Here is a 20,148-nt window from a genome sequence, read left to right on the forward strand (position 1 = left end):
ATATTTTTATGCACTTCCAAGCTTTCTTACCTTTTAAATACCTCAAGCTTCCTTATAAAACAACTCCAAGAATACGCAATCATCAGTACCATTTTCAAATATTTTGTAGCTCATTAGGTAAACACTTTTGGTGGTGTTGAATGGCTGCTGTGCTGCAATGTTGTAGTTGCTTCTTGGGTACTCACTTGAAGGGGAAATGGTGGGATGGGACTTTTATTAATTAGATGGAGTGAAATTCCCATAATGCCCAATTCGTTTCTTTCCCTTGACCATGAAGTGCCATAGGATAACCTTTTCCTATTCTGCTCTTGCTTGGCATGGTAAACAGTATTGCCAAGCATTATCCCACCCTTCTTTTAGAATGCTAATTTTTCCGCGCTTCCATTCAACAATTATTTTAAACTGAAGAGACTTCTTGCCTATCATTGTTAAATTCATACACATAATTGTTGAAATAGTGTACTTGACAACTATCTATTTTCATATCATTTTTTTAAATATTTTATACTTATTAAAAATTTTAATTTTTTTTTTAAAAAGCCTCATTTACTGAATTCGCATGTACTCGTATCCCTAGAGATGCAATGCACGTGCCATGCTGCAGTAGAAGACAAGTGTAAATTTGACAAAACAAAACTAAAGAGGCTGAAAAGGTCTGCTGCTTTTTGCAAGACTGCCGGTTCATGGAAAGGGTATGGTGAGCGGCCTTGCAAGCTCCTGGGTCCATAAACACCAAAAATAATAGAAAAAAAAAAACGATCTGGATCACAAATATGGCGCTGTGAAGGTGGTGCCTCTCATTATCTGCCCAACATTCACAACACGTCACCCAAAACCCAGCTGGTTGCCATCCTAGCGTTGATTCAACATTTGCTGCTTTATGCTGTAACTCAAATATATGACCAATTGCTGGAACACTGAGTGTACCCAATTTGAAGATTGCCACATGCCTATCGTTCCAAAACAAGAAACAAAAGTTGACATGCCCCCAGTTGTCCCACAAGCCTTCATCTAAAAACAAATCATCCTCAACCAAGAGTTTTTCATGCACATCTTTCTAACCCAACAGACTAAAGAAACTATATCCACAGGTTGCCCTGTGTTTGCCATTGCTGCTGAGATTAGAATCAACAAAACCAAGCCAAGAATAATGAATAACTACACTCACATATTACTGGTATGCTAGCAGTGCTCCAAAACCTAACATATTGTAACAAATGACTGTCGCAAGAGTTCTACAGGTCCTCTATTAGAAAAATCCTCCATTTTGTGAGACTGAATATCCTAGAATTTGGGCATGCTTATCTATTAACATTTTTTGTTTACATGAACCACATGGCTATAAAGAGCAGCTCAGAGCACCTTACAGACAGAACAAATAATTCCCCTTACAACGGCCTCAAGAGGGGGTAGTCTTCAAGCAGCTCCCGCTCTGAAAGTGTGTCAGTTTCATTCTGAGGGGTCCACAGCACCTCGACAGCCTGCATTTAATGGTTCACAAATATTATATTTGAATCGCTGGATTAAGATAACAAAATTCTGTTTCCTTCACCACTTATAAAGCAATTTCCAATGTATAAGATATTTGTAATACCAGAGTTTGGCGGGAAGGTATAGATGCCAGCTTTTGCAGTGCCTCCTTCAAGTCTGCACTCCCATTAATAACAGGTAGCTTATATACACCCTCAGCAGCAACCAGAATTGTAATCTAAATATGGAGTGAGGAATCAGAGAAAGAAACATACAAAATTGTGACCAAGGAAAACATTGTCATTATCTAGGTATGAAGCTACTAAACGTTGTACTATAAGAATGACGGGTTCTGTGAGATCATGAAGATTTTACACATTGATATAAGTATAGCATAATATACACTTTGTGGAAAAAATTTGATGTGTTTAAAATACAGTAACAAAATTAAGCAGGTAATTTAGTACACAATATAGTGCAGAAGATGAGGTGGTACTCACTATAACATTATAAATGGTGCCTCATAACCAAATAACCTTGCTAGAATTTATTTGAAAATGATCATATTTTGAATCCAAACCAAGACCTCTAGATTTAGTGAAATGAGCTAGATTCCTATTTGTGAGATCAAATTTCTGTTCATTCGAGTTAATTGCCACATATGCAATATGTAATTATGCATTACTAATGAATTGCATGAAACACTAAAAACTCAAATATGAACGTAACCCCAAAAGCAAATTAGATAAAAATAAACTTTTTGAAATGAAAATTATGGATATCATTTGTTTCAGTCACATAAGTTGGAGTATGTCTCATACATGACCAACATTTGAAAAGCATCCATGAAGTGTCTTCTCATGGTTGGTTGCCATTACAATAAAAGGATCGAACTATTTAAAATGCCTGATGGTTGTTCGGAGTTACTAATGAAATTAAGCATCAATCATTTCGCTTCCATAATGACAAATGTCTAAAGAAAAGTTTTTCCTCCATCGACCAAAGTGCTGACTTTAAAAGCTTAGTGTACTTCTCATTGAGGAGCTCAACGTCACGAATCCATTCCAAGAAACAAGTGTCAAAAATAATAGATGAAGATTCCTGATATATGACATGCAACCCTGAACTAAGAGCATGATGACACATTACATTTTGCCACTCCACAGCCAAATTTGTGTACATAGACCATCTGTGAGGAGCTAGCATGGCCGTCAAGACTAGTCACGAGTTAGACTGACCAGCAATAAATCCACCAAACCTATTTATACAATTTAGACAGAATCATGGTGAAGTAAACTGCTAGCATAAAATAAGTTGATTCTACTGCTAATATATAGATTATCCACCAAACAATAGATAAGCAAGGAGCTACTTCATGAAATCACATCTCAATATAGGCACAGAACTAATCCCAAACAACAAAGAAAAAAACTTTTCCAACTAGTAATAGCAATCAATATCAACTTTAGAGCACAAAGATCAGGTATTCCTTTGGAAATAAGAAAACACCTGAAATATGGAGCTTGACATCTCAGAAAAAGAAAGGAAATAGTGGCAGAATGGAAGAACTCTCATGCGAGCAGCGACAAGGGATCCTAAGGTGCTGCAGGTCAACTCCACAAAACCCTCATTTCCAAAACTTGAAACCCTTACTGAGAGAACAGCAGCTCTAGAGAAAGAAACAGCAGAAAAAAATAGCCCCTTCAATGCCTCTCGAGTTCACATTGAGAAGCTTCATGCCTCAAAAAGTCAAACCTCTGAAACCTCATGTCTCTTTTCCAAAAATTCCCTATGCATAACTACTAATACAAATATGACCAAGAGACGAAATGACCCAAAATCTGCCCCAACCTGATCAGAAGTGGAATACCAAGTCAATGTCCAAACAATTTCTGCTCCTGCGGAACTGAATGATAGGTAGTTTTCTTTCTTCAAAAAGTGAGTCGGCTCAACCTGACTGAAATAACAACACGAGATCCTAATCTTCTTACCGACCACAATTCTCTCAATAGTGAAAGTATATTTTCGAGTGGAACGTGGCCATCTCCATGTGCGAGGTGTTGTTAGAACAGTTGAAGCTTCAGAAGCAGAATGAAAGCTCATGGAAGCAAGCAATTAATCTCACAGAGAGAAATATAGAGAATCAAATTGGGAACAAAAATACCCCCGGACCAGACAGACCATTATGACACCCTCAAAACTCTATTTTCACTCCAACAGTAGTATTAGCAACTACTTATGTATTTGCGATCACTATTTTGCTTCATAGGATCAAACAAATCCTAGATTTGGATTTATAGTACGTTATTTTAAAAGTTGATTGAAAGTTTTATGAGCAATATTTTGTTTTCTAAATCCAGATTAGTAATGTCCATTACTTGTGACAATTAAGGGTTCAACAATGATTAGATATGACCAAAGACCATTAGAAGATAGAGAAAGGACAAAGTGCTGGATTGCAAATATTTATTGTACATGGAGAACTTTTCCGTTAATTCTGCTCTATTGGAGACAATAGAAATTATGCATCTTCTATATAACATTGCTGGTCCATGTGGCTGAGTCATGGCCATATTGAAACGACTAAAATAATAGGAGATGGAGAAAATTTTCTTGACAACTTGCCCACACAACTTAACCTTTCAAAACTTCCACATCATTTTTCATGAAAATATCCTTCATCAAAGTTTTAAAATCTAGCAGTTCATGTGAAGCTCAAAACCTTTTTTCCTTTTACTTTGTTGGAGTTTAACTTGTTTCATAGATGCATCTAACCATTCATAAGGATTGTAAGGATTTATATTGAAGCCTTCATATCAGTCGCAACCAAGGTTCACCAACCCACTATCGGAGGTTGGACCAGCCGGCAATCGGTTCAGTATAGTATGAGATGAGTCCGCACCATACCATGCTAGGGCATACCGAAACAAGGAGAGGGAGGGAAGAGAGAAGCAGATCAAGAGAGAAACAGCGGAGGGGAAGAGAGAGAGAGGAGGGAGGAGAGAGGGAGAGAGGGAGAAAGGTGAAGGGGCTTACCTAGGCACCCTTGAAATTCCTCACCTCTAAGGTGTTTCATCGAACATGCTCCGAGCGGGCATCAAGGAGGCCGAGGGTGCTGTAGAAGTGGAGGGAGGTGGCGACATGGGAGTAGGGTTAGAGGCTGTGGTGGAGGGTGATCACATGGGCGAGGGAGGGATTAGCATGGACATTGGTGGAGCGGAGGAAGGGGAAGGAGAAACAATCCGAATAAAGGCCAATGGAGCATGTTAGAGAAGAGGCAACGACGGCGGCAGCAATGGTGACGTAGGTGGAGACAAAGGGGTCGTGGAGGAAGCTGATGGCGACTGCTCAAGCAGGGATTTGGAAGAGAGAGAGAGATGGAGAGGAAGAAACGGCCAGAGAGGACCTCAGAGAGCATGGCGGATGGGGGTGGTAGGGGAGCAAGGGAGAGAGGGAGAAGACTTAGAGGGCATCAGGGGGTGGGGGGTGGGGGGCCTTTGGAGGCTCTAAAGGGGTGAACAAACCGGACCACCTAAAACATTCCAATTGACTATTTCAGTTTGATACAACCCGAACCACCCCGTTCGGGTCAGTTGGCCTTCCTTGGGAACAACTTTTATTTTCATAGTTATCTTCCTATAAATGAATGCCATGCTCAATAAGCACATTCAACATAAGCAAAAAAATCCATTCATCTCTTGATGCTTGAACCCTTCTAAGAGAAGTCCACCAAAAAGCATTACATGCATCTTGTTAACTATCGTACGGTTATTTTTCAGAAATCTTCTTAAGTAGATTAAGGGGAAGGTTGATGAACAAATCTCAATTAATCAATGTTTCTTTAAAAATGTAGCATCCCAGGAAACGGAAAAATCCTACTTCAAACAGTAGTTGTGGTAAGAATGCTTTAGTTCATTCATCTCTGCCTCATGACAATCATCATTTATGAAAACAGCTCCGTATCAATTTTTTATTTTTTATTATGGGAGTACGGAGATTGTCCAAAAGGGCCTCTTTTAAGCTCTTTAACCTCTCCAAAACAACAACATAGCTTCACTATATTGACTTACTTCCCAATTGGTGCAAGTTCTGATTTTTATTCAATAAATCCTACATATAGTTGGACATAATTGTAGAAATAGAAAATACAAAGAAACTATCAGCATGCATGGATAAACACCAAGTTTTTGCCTCCAAATGAGAGAAGCTTGTGATGCGAATCTAAGCATGGACAATAATAGTAACAACAATAGATTTTAGAGTTCTCTCGAATCTGAAGTTGGTCACAGTTGGTCATCATTAATAAGAGTTGGACCTACAATCTTGCCTCTTAATTTATGTGGGTATGTTGGCAAGAAATTCTGCTCCACCATTTCATTGACCATGCTTTCTCTTGATTGATTTAGAAAGTAGCATTTCCAAATAGCTTGTTATGTTCCAAATGACAATTTAGACTGCATGTATATGTTCAAGAGAGCAAAGGAAAAAAAGATGACCTTGAAGGATGTCGCTAGCAGAACTAATACCACCTTGCTCGACCTAGTCTCATTTACATCCCTAAGGATTGCATGATTGGTCACTTTGTTCTTCTTTTACCTTTATTTGTGCTCTAGTTGTTTTCATCATAATTTTCTGGGTAATAAGCACCAATGCTCCCATGGATACCAACTTTTGATATTTAGTTAAATCTGTATAGAAACTTTACATTCTTCAAAAACTAATAGACACACAACAGTTCAAGAGTAGTTCCTGCTTTTGTTCAATTAAATTAGGTCCAGATTTATGTTATTTTTAATTAATCAAAGCATAAATTATAATTACAACATACTCCTTGTTCACTATATATCATCACAAAACAGAACACTGGCAAGTAGAGACAGACTATAACATTTATCAAAATCTGGTCCAAATACACATCCTCCTTTCATGTACAATTAGTTACTTTATAGGAAAATATATAATAGAGAACAACGTCCCTTTCTCAAACATAAGATCACAGACTTATGCAAGAAAAGATTTTAATAGCATGGCAAGGCAAAGCTAATTTTTAAGGAGCTATACATACCACAATATACTCATTGCTGAAACCCTTTGATCTCTGGCTGGTCGTTTTTCGCCTCTTAAAGTTGTTTACATTGACAAGTGTCTCTTCATCAAATTTACCTCTCTCCTCAATTGAAAGTTTATTGAAACGTTTCTCCCCATCTTCTATAGTCCGTTTTACATCCACCTTCAAAATTTCCAATCAGATAGGGTCATATTCAGGCTATCGCAATGGCTTTAAGCAGCAACATCGGAAAAAAGTTTCACAATAAAACCATCATTGCCAGGGGATGAATTGTTCAAGAAATTTGGCATCATTGAGAGAAAAAGAATGATCCTGATGCTTAACAACAGTTAAACAGTGCAGTTAAGAATATCTTTACTTTATTTCTGCATGAAAAAAAAAACAGCAGATAATCAAAACCAAATGCTTACCCAGAGGTGACTCTTTATTCGTAAGTGCACAATGAAAAACTTTACAACTTACAATGAATATCATTTTCTTGAGTCATAGAAATTACAATTGGAAGTTTCAATGGCCTTTAAATTAATATGGAGCATTATAGGAAATTAATTCTTACCTTGTATTCGTATTCTAAATCCAGCATCTATTTTCACTACATGAGATTCAAATTTGCCAAACTCCAATATAGGAAAAAAAATGCATTCACACTCTTAATCTTGCATGGTGCAAATTAACAAATATGCATGTGCATCAAACAAGCATATGCACATCAATAGAGGGATGGGCATGTACGCAAAAATCTGGGCAGCATTAGTAACTAGATTAATAGATAAGGTGTTGAAACTAAAAGATAACAAATGAACTAGGTAGAAGAAAAATATCGCTAAACTATAAAAATTAAGGTTATGTACAAATCAAAAAGTAATATATGACATTAGATGTGGTCTTAACATCAATTTGATGGTTTCATATGCATTCTCAGTGATGTTCATTAAAACAAATGACGTGATTTGTGAGATGTCATAGTTTATGATTTTAAAATAATTGAAATTAAAAGTCAAAGTATTTCAATTCATCACGAAGTAGCTTCTAATATCATGTAAATCAAGGGCAAATTTTACCAGAAATTTTCAATCATCTTTAGAGTATGGTCAGTGAGTATATATCAGTGTTAGTTCCTACAAGTAGTAATCAATAGGTACATTAGTAGTACGTAGACCAAGGTACGCCGTATCGGCCTGAACCGGGCCATACGGAGCATACAGTACCATATCGATTCGGTACTGGCACCTAGTATGGGTGACGTACCAACACTCGGTACACCCAAAAAAATTTGTACGATATCGACATTGTACTAGTGTGGCACCGGTACGGGGTCCGGTACCGAGATGGCGAACCTTGATGTAGACATCTAAATTCATACTAATGTTAATAGATCAACGCCCAAAGACTAATAGCAATATGCAATGAACGGGGATAAAAATGTCTAGAAATGATTCAAGAAGATAAAACCATTGCTTACAGATGAGTAGGCAGAAATACAACAATCTGGATGTCGAAGCAAAGCTAATGTTGTCTCTGAAAATAGATAAGAAAGTGTTAGGGCAATGTAAAGCCCATTAATAGAATAAATACTATCTCAATTGAAAGCAAAAATTGTAATTAGTAACAAATTTCAAACAAGGTCTAAGAACTGGATTCCAATTTTGGTTAGGTCCATGGAATTTTGGTTTTGGCAGTTATAAAAGATTTTAGAGAATTTTGTATTATATAAGGTTCTTTGTCTATGTACTTTCGACCAGTTTAGTTGAAGATAACATTGGACGTAAGTAAAACTCACTAAGATATTGGTAATATACTTATTAAACATCAATTGTTTGAAAATTCATAATATTTATCAATTTTGAAGCTTTTTAATGCCTAGTATTGCACATCTTTCTTTCATTTCTGAATAGAACTCACTGATATATTAGAGTTTTACATTTCTTTCTCAAATTTAAAGGGTCAAGTGGCTACTATTAAACTTTATTTTGCAAAGTATTGTCATTCATGTTAAAGTTCTTGTACTTGGTTGTTCACATTAGTCCTTATAGATTGCGGAAGAAGCATCTTTTTGAAGGCCTTGACCCGTCAAGAGATATGTTTATCGTCTATTCCCTCTTTAACTTAAGGAAAAGAAAGAAAAACTATTGAGAATGATACCGTACATTATAGCCTATGTACGTAAACAGAAAAATCCAAAATGAAAATAAACAGCAAAATGGAACTTGAAAAGCATCTACCACTAATTTTGGCCACTTGCAACTGAAACTAGCTGAAACTATTCAAGCTGGACCAAGATTGCTGAACCTAACTACCCCAAAAGAGGACCTCAATTTCATTTCAGTCTCAACCAAAAGAAGTTGATTTCAGACAAAACTTCAAACCTTGATTTCAAACAATTGCATCATGTAAAATGCTAAAACTTCTGGTGGAAGGACTTTGAAAGAAAAATCACAACATAAAAGTCATCTAAATTGCTATTGACAGATCAAGGATCCCAGGCAACGAAATTGCATAATATAGTAAATAGTTTACTCAGTGTTACAAAGAATAGAAAATAACCAGCCTCAAAGAATATGGATGCAAAAGGAGAAAAAAAAGGCAATATCATGTTAAGAGCTGCATGTTGGCAGGTTAAACCATGCAAGCAGCCAAAAACATTACCTAAGCTATCAGTCTTTGTGCTGCCCCATGGTTAGGTGGCCATAATTGAAGGTATTATGCATTTCTACATCTTGTACTTATGGAGGAAAAAGACACAGAAGAGGTGGGGCAAAGCAAGTAATTTGTAGGCCTTGATATTGGAAAGTAAAAACGTATCTGGAGATTCACCAAATTTCATTCTAACTCGGGATATTAAATCCCAATTTAGTTGAGAATCATATTGTTATTTTGATGTTTACAAAACCATGAAGGCCATATGGAAGTACCAATGCAATTAACAAAGTTAATCAAGTAAATAAGCACTCAAGGAAGAGAGAAGTGATACACTCTCGATACATCCTACAATCTTGATACATTCATGATACACTCATCTACAATGTTTTAATATGACCTACAAGAACTCATCCAAAGATAATTCTACTAGAAGAACTTGAGAGAAAATCTAATTTTCAGTTTGATCAAACTAAGAGCGAAGTTTTCTTGATAAGGGGTATTTCCGTATTTTTGTTAATCGAAGAAATGGAACTTGAATGTGCCATACTTCATCAATTTAGTTGAAATATCTTTTTATTACTTCAATGTGTTAAACTAACCTTCAAATGCAGAAAAACAGAGTTAGAGTCGACCCCGAGTAGTTTGGAGTCGACCCTGATACATTTGACACGACTTGGTACGATGTGGTACACCCTTGTAACACTTCGCACAGAGTTGAAGTCGACCCCAGAAGTAATGGAGTCGACCCTGGCACGATTTGGTACATTCTGGCACAAAATGGCACAAATGGCATAGAACTTGGGTCGACCCCAAGAAACCATGAGTCAACCCCAGGTTGAGTCGACCCCAAGAGAGGATGAGGCGACCCCAGCCAAAAAAGCCTGAAAAACAACTCACTAAAATTCTTGAGAGAGCCGACCCCAGATAACCTTGAGTCGACCCCACTGTAGCTTGGGTCGACCCCAGTTTGAAGAGTCAGAAAATCAAGTCTCTGAAATCCCTGAGAGGGTCGACCCCAGAAAAGCTCGAGTCGACCCCACTGTAGCTCGAGTCGACCCCAAGAGAAGTTGAGTCGGCCCCGCCCAGAATGACAGAAAGACAAGTCTCTGGAAACCCTGAGAGGGCCAACCCCAGCCAAGCTTGAGTCGACCCCACTGTAGCTGGAGCCGATCCCAGTCTGTGGAACAATAACTTGGGTCAACCCCAGATTTGCTTGGGTCAACCCCAGCACGACTGACAGCATAACGACTAGTTCTGCAGAAGTACAATTTAAGTCTCCAACAGCTAGAAATGGCTAGTTTCTCTATTCCAACAGTTAGGGAGTGACTATTAGAAGTTGGGAAAGTATTTAAGAGGAACCATTCATCAGGAAAAAAGTATCTTTTGCAAAAATCAAGAGTGCATTCAAGAGAAAAGAAAGTCCAAGTGTCTTCATTAATTGTGCTTCATTCAAATTCTAAAAGAAGGTGGTTGAGCAGTCTTTAAGTGTATTCAAGAGCTCTACCAACCCCTTGAGGAGTGAAGCAACATTGGCAAAGAAGAGAAGAGCAATCTACAAAGCGATAAATACTTTCTTAACTCTTCTTTAAGTGCATTATTGTATTACTTGCTCATTTAGGAGCTTTAAACCATTTCTCTTTCATTCCTTGTAAGGTTTGTTGGTGAGCCCGCAAAACCAACGGTGTAGGTTGTTGGTGAGCCCGTAAAACCAACGGTTAGGTTATTGGTGATCCCGTAAAACGAATTGAAGGATTTTTGGATTATGAGCCCGGTAAAACAATCCAACTGTAATCCGCGGGATTATAGTGAATTCCCAAGAAGACGCTTGAGGAGTGGACGTAGGTGCTTAGGAGAGCACCAAACCACTATACTTGTATGTTTGCATTGTGTTCCTTTTGATTCCACTGCACCTATATAATTAGCATAAGCTAAATTACTCATACATCTATCGTCTTAAGTAAGGTCCTAAAAATTTAGAAAACTCAATTCACCCCCTTATTGGGTTGTTATCTTGGGCAACAAGTGGTATCAGAGCAGGTGCTCTTGTATTAATTGTTAATCTAACAATCAAGAGCTAAAGATCATGACAACTCATATAGGTAGCTCTCTATCCGAGGGACAATCAACAAATAGACCACCCCTATTTAATGGCACTAATTACATGTATTGGAAAGCACGAATGAGAATATTTATACAAATACTAGACTATGATATATGGGGAATCATAGTTGAAGGACCACACACACCCACTATAAGCTTAGATGGCACGGTCATCCCTAAGCCACAAAAGGAATGGGATGATAATGATAAGAGGATGGCTCAACTTAATGCTAAAGCCATGAATGTCCTCTATTGCTCACTAGATGCTAATGAGTTTAATAGAATATCAACATGTAATTCAGCTAAGAAAATTTGGGATAGATTAGAGGTTACACATGAAGAGACAAACCAAATTAAGGAATCTAAGATAGATATGCTAGTACACAAATACGAATTGTTTAAAATGAAATCCTCTGAAAGTATAACTGAAATGTTTACAAGATTCACCGATATAATCAATGGTCTCAAAAGCTTAGGCAAATCTTATTCTAACTCTGAATTGGTACGCAAAATTCTCAGATCTCTATCGCGTATGTGGGAGGCCAAGGTGACTGCAATTCAAGAGGCCAAGGACCTCAATACTTTTCAGCTAGAAGAGCTTCTAAGGTCCCTTATGACCCATGAGCTAACAATGAAGCAAAAGTCGGAGGAAGTCAAGAAAAAGAAGACAATCGCCTTGAAGTCCACAATCCCTAAAGAGGACAGCGAGTCGGATGAGTCCAATGATGAAGAGGGGTACGATGAGGAAGAAGTAGCTATGCTTGCCAAGAAGTTCAGAAAATTCATAAGAAATAAGAAAGGACTTCACAAAAGAAAGCCATTCTCCAAAGGCAGCACAAGCAAAGAAAAGAGTAAGGACAAAGAAAAGGAAAGTAAAGTGCCAATCTGTTATGAATGCAATAAGCCCAGGCACTTCAAAATAGATTGTCCACAATTAAAATGGATGGCAAGGAAACTCAAAAAGAAAGCTCTCATGGATGAATGGAGTGAGAGTGACGAATCAAGCTCAGAAGAGGAAGATCAGCAACATACAGCTCAAATGTGATTCATGGCAAACGACAATTAGGTAGATGCTGAACTTGATTGTGATTTTACTGTAGATGAATTGCATGATGCTTTTCTAGATCTTATGAAAGAACATAAGAAGCTTATTCATAAAAATAAAACTTTAAAGAATAAAAATCAGACACTTATGCAAGACAAGTTAAAACTATCTATGATTATGAAACATTACGAAAGAAGTTTACTAATGAAACTAAAAATCTAATTAATGAAAACATTAAACTAAATGGAGAAGTAGAAAAATATAAATCCCTAATAGATAAATTTACACTCAGCTTAAGTAAATTAAATATAATTCTTGATAGTCAAAGAGCTGTTTATGATAAAGCAGGATTAGAATATAGAACAAACAAAAAGCAAAAATATTTGAGAAATGTATTTGTAAAATCCAAAAATGAAAACACTACTTGTTATTGCTGTAACAAAATAGGACATAAAGCATATGAATGTGATTTGAGAAAATCTAACAATAACCAAAAATTAAATGAAAAAGGCAAACCAAGATTTAAAAAAATTTGTATTCCAAAAGGAACCATAACTACTAACCCTAAAGAACCCAACATAATTTGGGTACCTAAAATGGATCCTTGATTTTACTTGCAGGTATGTCTTACAATCAATGAGAAGAATAGACTATGGTATCTAGATAGTGGTTGTTCAAGACATATGACAGGTGATAAGGATCAATTCATTACCGTGGAATCTAAAGATGGTGGAGTGATAACCTTCGGTGACAATGCCAAAGGTCACATTATTGGAAAGGATAAAATTCATATCACTTCATCTACATTCATAGATAATGTTTTGTTAGTTGATGGTCTAAAACATAACTTGCTAAGTATAAGTCAATTTTGTGATAAAGATAATAGTATTGTACTCATAGAACATAGGCATGGAAATATTTATATAATAAACCTTGATGTTCTAGCCAAGAAAAATGGATTATGCCTAATTGCCAATGAGAATAAGATAAATGAAACTAGTTGGCTATGGCACCGAAGACTTGGTCATGCTAGTATGGAATTAATTTCAAAGTTAATTAAAAAGGAGTTAGTGAAATGTTTACCAAAATTAACTTATGAAAAGGATAAAATTTATGGTGCATGTCAATTGGGTAAACAAACAAGGTCATCTTTCAAATCTAAGAATATAGTCTCAACTACTAAGCCATTACAGCTTATCCATACGGATTTATTTGGACCAACTAGAACTGCAAGTCTAGGAGGCAAAAAATATGGACTAGTAATTATAGATGATTTTTCAAGATATACATGGGTGTCATTTCTTGCACATAAAAATGAAGCATTTTTAGCCTTTTTGAAATACTACAAAAATGTTATAACTGAAAAGAACACCACTCTAATCTCAATTTGTAGTGATCATAGAACCGAATTTGAAAATCAATACTTTGAAGAATTTTGTAATGAAAATGAAATATCTCATCAATTATCAGCATCTAGAACGCCTCAACAAAATGGAATTGTTGAAAGAAAAATAGGACCTTAGTAGAAATGGCTCGCACTATGCTATGTGAGTCAAATCTTCCAAAGTACTTTTGGGTTGAAGCTATAAACACCTCCTGCTATATTTTAAACCATGTTTTAATTCGTCCAATAACAAAGAAAACTCCTTATGAACTTTGGAAGAATAAAAAACCAATTGTCAAATATTTTCGAGTTTTTGGTTGTCGATGTTATATTTTAAATAATGACAAGGAGAATTTAAATAAATTTGATGCCAAGTCAGATAAGGGTATCTTCTTAGGATACTCTACATCTAGCAGGGCATACAGAGTCTTCAACAAGAGCACCATGGTTGTTGAAGAATCAATAAATGTAATATTTGATGAAACTAACGGTGGTCCTCTAGGAAGGAAAATATTTTTGATGATGATACAGGAACGTTCAAGCTTGAGAAGCTAAGTATTCATGATACACCGAATCATGAGCAAGAGGATACATCAAAGCAAGGTGAGGAAGAAAAGAAAGATGATCATAGTTTACCACAACATCAGGATCTACCTAAAGAATGGAGGTATGCACATGGTCACCCCAAAGACTTAATAATAGGTGATCCATCACAAGGGATAAGAACTCGATCCTATCTAAGAAATGTTAATAACTATCTTGCCTTTGTATCTCAAATAGAGCCTAAAGGCCCTAAAACTTATGAAGAAGCCGAACATGATGTAAATTGGATCAATGCCATGCAAGAAGAATTGAATCAATTTAAAAGAAATAATGTATGGACATTAATTGAAAGACCTAAAAACAAAACTATTATTGGAACCAAATGGGTATTTAGAAACAAACTTGATAAAAATGGCATAGTAACTAGGAACAAGGCTAGGCTAGTAGTGAAGGGTTATAATCAGGAAGAAGGGATTGACTTTGAGGAAACCTTTGCCCCAGTTGCTAGATTAAAAGCTACTAGATTACTACTTGCATTTGCTTGCTATATAGATTTTAAATTATATCAAATGGATGTAAAGAGTGCTTTTCTAAATGGTTACATAACAGAGGAAGTATATGTAGAACAACCTCCTGATTTTGAAGATCATGAATTTTCCGAACATGTATTTAAATTGCATAAGGCACTATATAGTTTGAAACAAGCTCCTAGAGCTTGTTATGATAGACTAAGCAAATTCTTGCTAGATAATAAGTTCAATAGAGAAAATGTAAATGTAGATAAAACACTATTCATTAAAAGAAAAGATCAAAATCTTCTTGTAGTGCAAATATATGTAGATGATATAATATTTGGTGCTACTGCTAATTCCTTATGCAAAGAGTTTGCTGAGTTAATGCAGGGTGAGTTCGAGATGAGCATGATGGGAGAACTCAATTTCTTCCTCGGACTTCAGATCAAGCAAACTAAGGAATCTTCATTCACCAAACCAAATATACAAGGAAAATCCTCAAGAAGTTTGGGAAAGAAGATTACAAGAAAATGGGAACTCCGATGAATTCTTCTAGTAAGTTGGATAAAGATGAAAAAGGTAAGAGCATTGACACTAAACTCTATAGAGGTATGATTGGATCCTTACTTTACCTTACTGCTAGTAGGCCTGATACTATGTTTAGTGTTGGAATGTGTGCTAGATATCAGTCTAATCCTAAAGAATCACATTTATCTGCTATTAAAAAAATTCTTAGGTATCTAAGAAATACATCTAGCATAGGATTATGGTACTCTAGAGATTCATGTTTTGAATTAATTGCATACTCAGATGCTGATTTTGCTGGATGCAAACTAGATAGAAAGAGCACTAGTGGGATATGTCAATTCTTAGGTGCAAATCTAGTATTATGGTTTAGCAAAAAGCAAAATTCAGTTGCACTATCAACGGCTGAGGCCGAATACATTGCAGCTAGAAGTTGCTGTGCTCAAGTATTATGGCTTAAGCAACAATTAGAGGATTATGGAATTAAGCTTGATAACATTTCCATAAAATGTGATAACACAAGGCAATCAATTTAACCAAAAATCCTGTACAACACTATAAAGCAAAACATATTGAAATAAGGTATCACTTCATAAGAGATCATGTGCAAAATGGAAATATAAATATTGAACATGTGTGCACGGAAAATCAATTGGCTGATATATTTACAAAGCCTCTTAGTGAAGATAGATTTTGTATGCTTAGAAGAGAATTAGGAGTATGTGACCCCTTTGCTTAGAAAAGAAAAAATGTTTCATGATACGCTCCTCTCATTTCCTAAATCCTATGAAACATTGATCAAATCATTGATTTAGAGCTTCCTCTCATGTATATCAGTGACCCATAGAAATTTGGTAAGGATCAGAAAACTGAAACATCAAAAAAAAAATTGTTTGGGGATTCGAACTCGGGTCGACCCGAGATCCAAGCAGGGTCGATCCCCTGCAAGCCAACCTAAGCAAAAGCTGGGGTCGACTCGACGGCGGGACCCTTACTTTTTAGGGCCGGCCGAGAGCATTTTTTAGGGCATTCCATTGTTGCTAAATTCCTAGAAACACTATTTCCTCTCCTTCATCCACCTCCAATCGCCGGTAAACTCTAGTTTCACCCTCTCCCAAGCCGGTAGATCGAATCAAAAGGAAGATTAGGTCAAAATGAGACCCAAACAAGCCGTGGCCAAGCGATCTAGCAGAGTGACATGTCAATCTACAGTGGAAGAGCAAACTAGTGGGCCATCTACAGTTCCTCCACGAGCTGAACCACGAGTAGAGCCTCCCCAACCGCCTTCTCCTTCAGTTTTGCTTGCTAGATACGCGGGAAGACCGGTTACGACAGGTAGACACATAAACTTCGAAGTTTTGGATCAAGAAGGGTTTAGACTAAGTGGTTGGATCAAGCATCAAGGATAGGAGTACCTCTGCTCCCTAGATCTACAGACCTACCCGGGTTTAGTCCGTGAGTTTTATGCAACCCTACGGATCGGTGCGGGCGGGCTCGTGTCCGAGGTCCGAGGAGTTGAGATTCATGTCACTGAGGACAGTCTAGGACATTTGCTCCATCTTCGTTGTGAGGATGCCATACCAGATAGGCTAGAGGATAGGATCAAAGCTCTACAATTGATCATGGAGAGAGATGAGATCGACTACTCTGATGATCTGGTAGCCAGTGCCTTCTCTGCTGAGATGAGATTGCTTCATAACTTCATAGGGAGGATATTGTTTCCGAAGAGTGGGAGATTCGACCATGTATCCGAGAGAGATTTGGCTATTATGGAGCATGTTATTCAGGGCATTCTCCTGAATCTCCCAGCTATGATGATCAGACAGATGCGTGAGACCGTGACTAGGGTGAGGGTCTTTCTACCCTATGGTATGGTACTCACACTGATCTTTAGACAGTATGAGATATGTTTAGTTGGTGAGATCTCCAAAGACTTACTGCATACCGACATCTATACTGCACGGTCACCTATTCGCATGGGCTACGACAAGCTGAATGGCCACTGGATGCGCGTAGGTGCAGGGCCACAGGCACTAGAACCTGATGTACCAGAGCCCAAAGACTCTATTCCTGAGCCCGAGATGCCTGCTTATCATCCTTCATCACATACAGAGGCAGGACCGTCATCCTCTACACCTACTGGATACACGGAGGAGTACTGGAGTAGGATGACTGAGGTTGCAGTAGCTCAGGTGATGGGTCTCTCTGATAGGATGATGAGTCGGCTGGATAGCCTTAAAGCTGAGGTTAGGGGAGTATCTGCCCAGGTGACGAGTCTCATGGACCGGATGACCACCTTAGAGAGAGAGTATCATGGTCATCCTGCAGCTCGAGCAGCTGAGTCAGAGGTCTCGGCACAGAGCCAGCCAGTTCATAGGGCTCACAGACCATCCCAGTCAGATCAGACCAGACCTCCTCTCGCCACCTACATAGGAGATCTAGAGCTAGATCACAGCCATTAGATGCTTCTAGGCCTACTAATAGCACTACTGGAGCTCATTTAGATTAGTGCCTAGAGTCACTCTAGTTCTCTATGTATTTTGCCTTTTGTTGATTGTAAACGTTGTTATCATTTATGGCATTTTGGATTACTAGAACATTGTAATTTTGGCTTATATGAAATACAATATCTTATTTTGGCTTATGATCATTGTCTTTATCATGCTATTCACCTTTGAATTACATACTCATTTTGATAATGACAAAAAGGGGGAGAAAGAAATAAGAAGAAATAAGAAAAGGGAGAAAGAATTTAAGAAGAAAAATTAATATTTAAGGGGGAAAATATTGAAAACATGTAAATCTGAATTTTTATAGCTTGATACATAAACTTTTGGCACACAACTAAAGAAAGTTTCAATGCCTCGATACATAATATGAAACTCTTCATTTGGCACAAATCCTTGAAAATTTTGAATCAATGAAACATAAGAGAAAGGGGGAGTAAAGATAAAACAGATTTGGCATCAATTTGATTATGATAGGGGAGATCTTGGTTACTTGATACATACTTCAAAAATAACTATTTTGAAAATCTTGAACCAAAAACATCTTATGATGTTAAATTAAACTTTTTTTATTAATGGCAAATCAACAATACGTAATATTTTGTAATCATCAAAATGGGGAAGATTGAGAATCATAATGTTATTTTGATGTTTAGAAAACCATGAAGGCCATATGGAAGTACCAATGCAATTAACAAAGTTAATCAAGTAAATAGGCACTAAAGGAAGAGAGAAGTGATACACTCTCGATACATCCTACAATCTTGATACATTCATGATACACTCATCTACAATGTTTTAATACAACCTACAAGAACTCATCCAAGGATAATTCTACTAGAAGAACTTGAGAGAAAATCTAATTTTCAGTTTGATCAAACTACGAGTGAAGTTTTTCTTGATAAGGGATATTTCCATATTTTTGCTAATTGAAGAAATGAAACTTAAATGTGCCATACTTCATCAATTTAGTTAGAATATCTTTTTATTACTTCAATGTGCTAAAGTAACCTTCAAGTGCAGAAAAACAGGGTTAGAGTCGACCCCAAATAGTTTGGAGTCGACCCTGATACATTTGGCATGACTTGGCACGATGTGGCACACCCTTGGAATACTTGGCACAGAGTTGGAATCGACCCCAAAAGTAATGAAGTCGACCCCGGCACGATTTGGTACATACTGGCACAAAATGGCACAAATGGCATAGAACTTGGGTCGATCCCAAGAAACCATGAGTCGACCCCAGGTTGAGTCGACCCCAAGAGAAGATGTGCCGACCCCAGCCAAAAGAGCCTAAAAAACAACTCTTTAGAATTCTTGAGAGGGCCGACCCCAGATAACCTTGAGTCGACCCCGCTGTAGCTTGGGTCGACCTCAGGAAAGCATTAGTCGACCCCAGCCTGAAGAGTCAGAAAATCAAGGCTCTAAAATTCCTGAGAGGGTCGACCCCAGAAAAGCCTGAGTCGACTCCACTGTAGCTCGCGTCGATCCCAAGAGAAGTTGAGCCGACCCCAGCCCAGAATGACAGAAAGACAAGTCTCTGAAAATTCTGAGAGGGCCGACCCCAGCCAAGCTTGAGTCGACCCCACTGTAGCTGGAGCCGACCCTAGAAAAACATGAGCCGACCCCAGTTTGTGGAACAGTAACTTAGGTCGACCCCAGATTTGCTTGGGTCGACCCCAGCACAATTGACAGCATAACGACTAGTTCTGCAGAAGTACAATTTGAGTCTCCAACGGCTAGAAACGACTAGTTTCTCCATTCCAACAGCTAGGGAGTGACTATTAGAGGTTGGAGAAGTATTTAAGAGGAACTATTCATCAGGGGAAAGTATCTTGTGCAAAAATCAAGAGTGCATTCAAGAGAAAAGAAAGTCCACGTGTCTTCATCAATTGTGCTTCATTCAAATTCTAAACGAAGGAGGTTGAGCAGTCTTTAAGTGGATTCAAGAGCTCTACTAACCCCTTGAGTGAAGCAACATTGGCAAAGAAGAGAAGAGCAATCTACAAAGCGATAAATACTTTCTTAACTCTTCTTTAAGTGCATTATTATATTACTTGCTCATTTAGGAGCTTTAAACCCTTTCTCTTTCATTTCTTGTAAGATTTGTTGGCGAGCCCGCAAAACCAATGGTGTATGTTGTTGTTGAGCCCATAAACCAACGGTTAGGTTATTAGTGATCCCGTAAAACCAATTGTAGGATTTTTAGATTGTGAGCCCGGTAAAACAATCCAACTGTAATCCGCGGAATTATAGTGAATTTCTAAGGGGATGCTTGGGGAGTGGACGTAAAGGCTTAGGAGAGCACCGAACCACTATAGTTCTTGTGTGTTTGCATTGTGTTCCTTTTGATT

At 37.6% G+C, this 20,148-nt stretch overlaps 2 protein-coding genes across 2 annotated transcripts in view; one reads left to right on the forward strand and one right to left on the reverse strand.

The window, feature by feature from the left end:
* Nucleotides 1-1,148: 1,148 nt before the first annotated feature.
* Nucleotides 1,149-20,148, reverse strand: part of LOC103724067 (myelin-associated oligodendrocyte basic protein) — a 46,337-nt gene continuing 27,337 nt past the window's right edge. Inside the window, exons 3-6 of the mRNA XM_088701228.2 lie at nucleotides 8,001-8,056; nucleotides 6,536-6,700; nucleotides 1,595-1,708; nucleotides 1,149-1,481 (exon numbers count right to left, since the gene is read on the reverse strand). Coding sequence (XP_088557354.2) covers nucleotides 1,389-1,481; nucleotides 1,595-1,708; nucleotides 6,536-6,700; nucleotides 8,001-8,056 — 428 coding nt within the window. The 3' untranslated portion in view covers nucleotides 1,149-1,388. The remainder of the gene's footprint in view (nucleotides 1,482-1,594; nucleotides 1,709-6,535; nucleotides 6,701-8,000; nucleotides 8,057-20,148) is intronic.
* Nucleotides 10,523-13,927, forward strand: LOC148702918 (uncharacterized). Its single transcript, XM_088724383.2, has one exon. The coding sequence runs from the start codon at nucleotides 11,262-11,264 to the stop codon at nucleotides 12,321-12,323; it is 1,062 nt and encodes a 353-aa protein (XP_088580509.1). The 5' UTR covers nucleotides 10,523-11,261; the 3' UTR covers nucleotides 12,324-13,927.

Source organism: Phoenix dactylifera, chromosome 7, assembly GCF_051530095.1.
Source record: "Phoenix dactylifera cultivar Ajwa chromosome 7, Ajwa_hap1_PhDact_Kaust_v1.1, whole genome shotgun sequence".
Classification (NCBI taxonomy): Eukaryota; Viridiplantae; Streptophyta; class Magnoliopsida; order Arecales; family Arecaceae; genus Phoenix; species Phoenix dactylifera.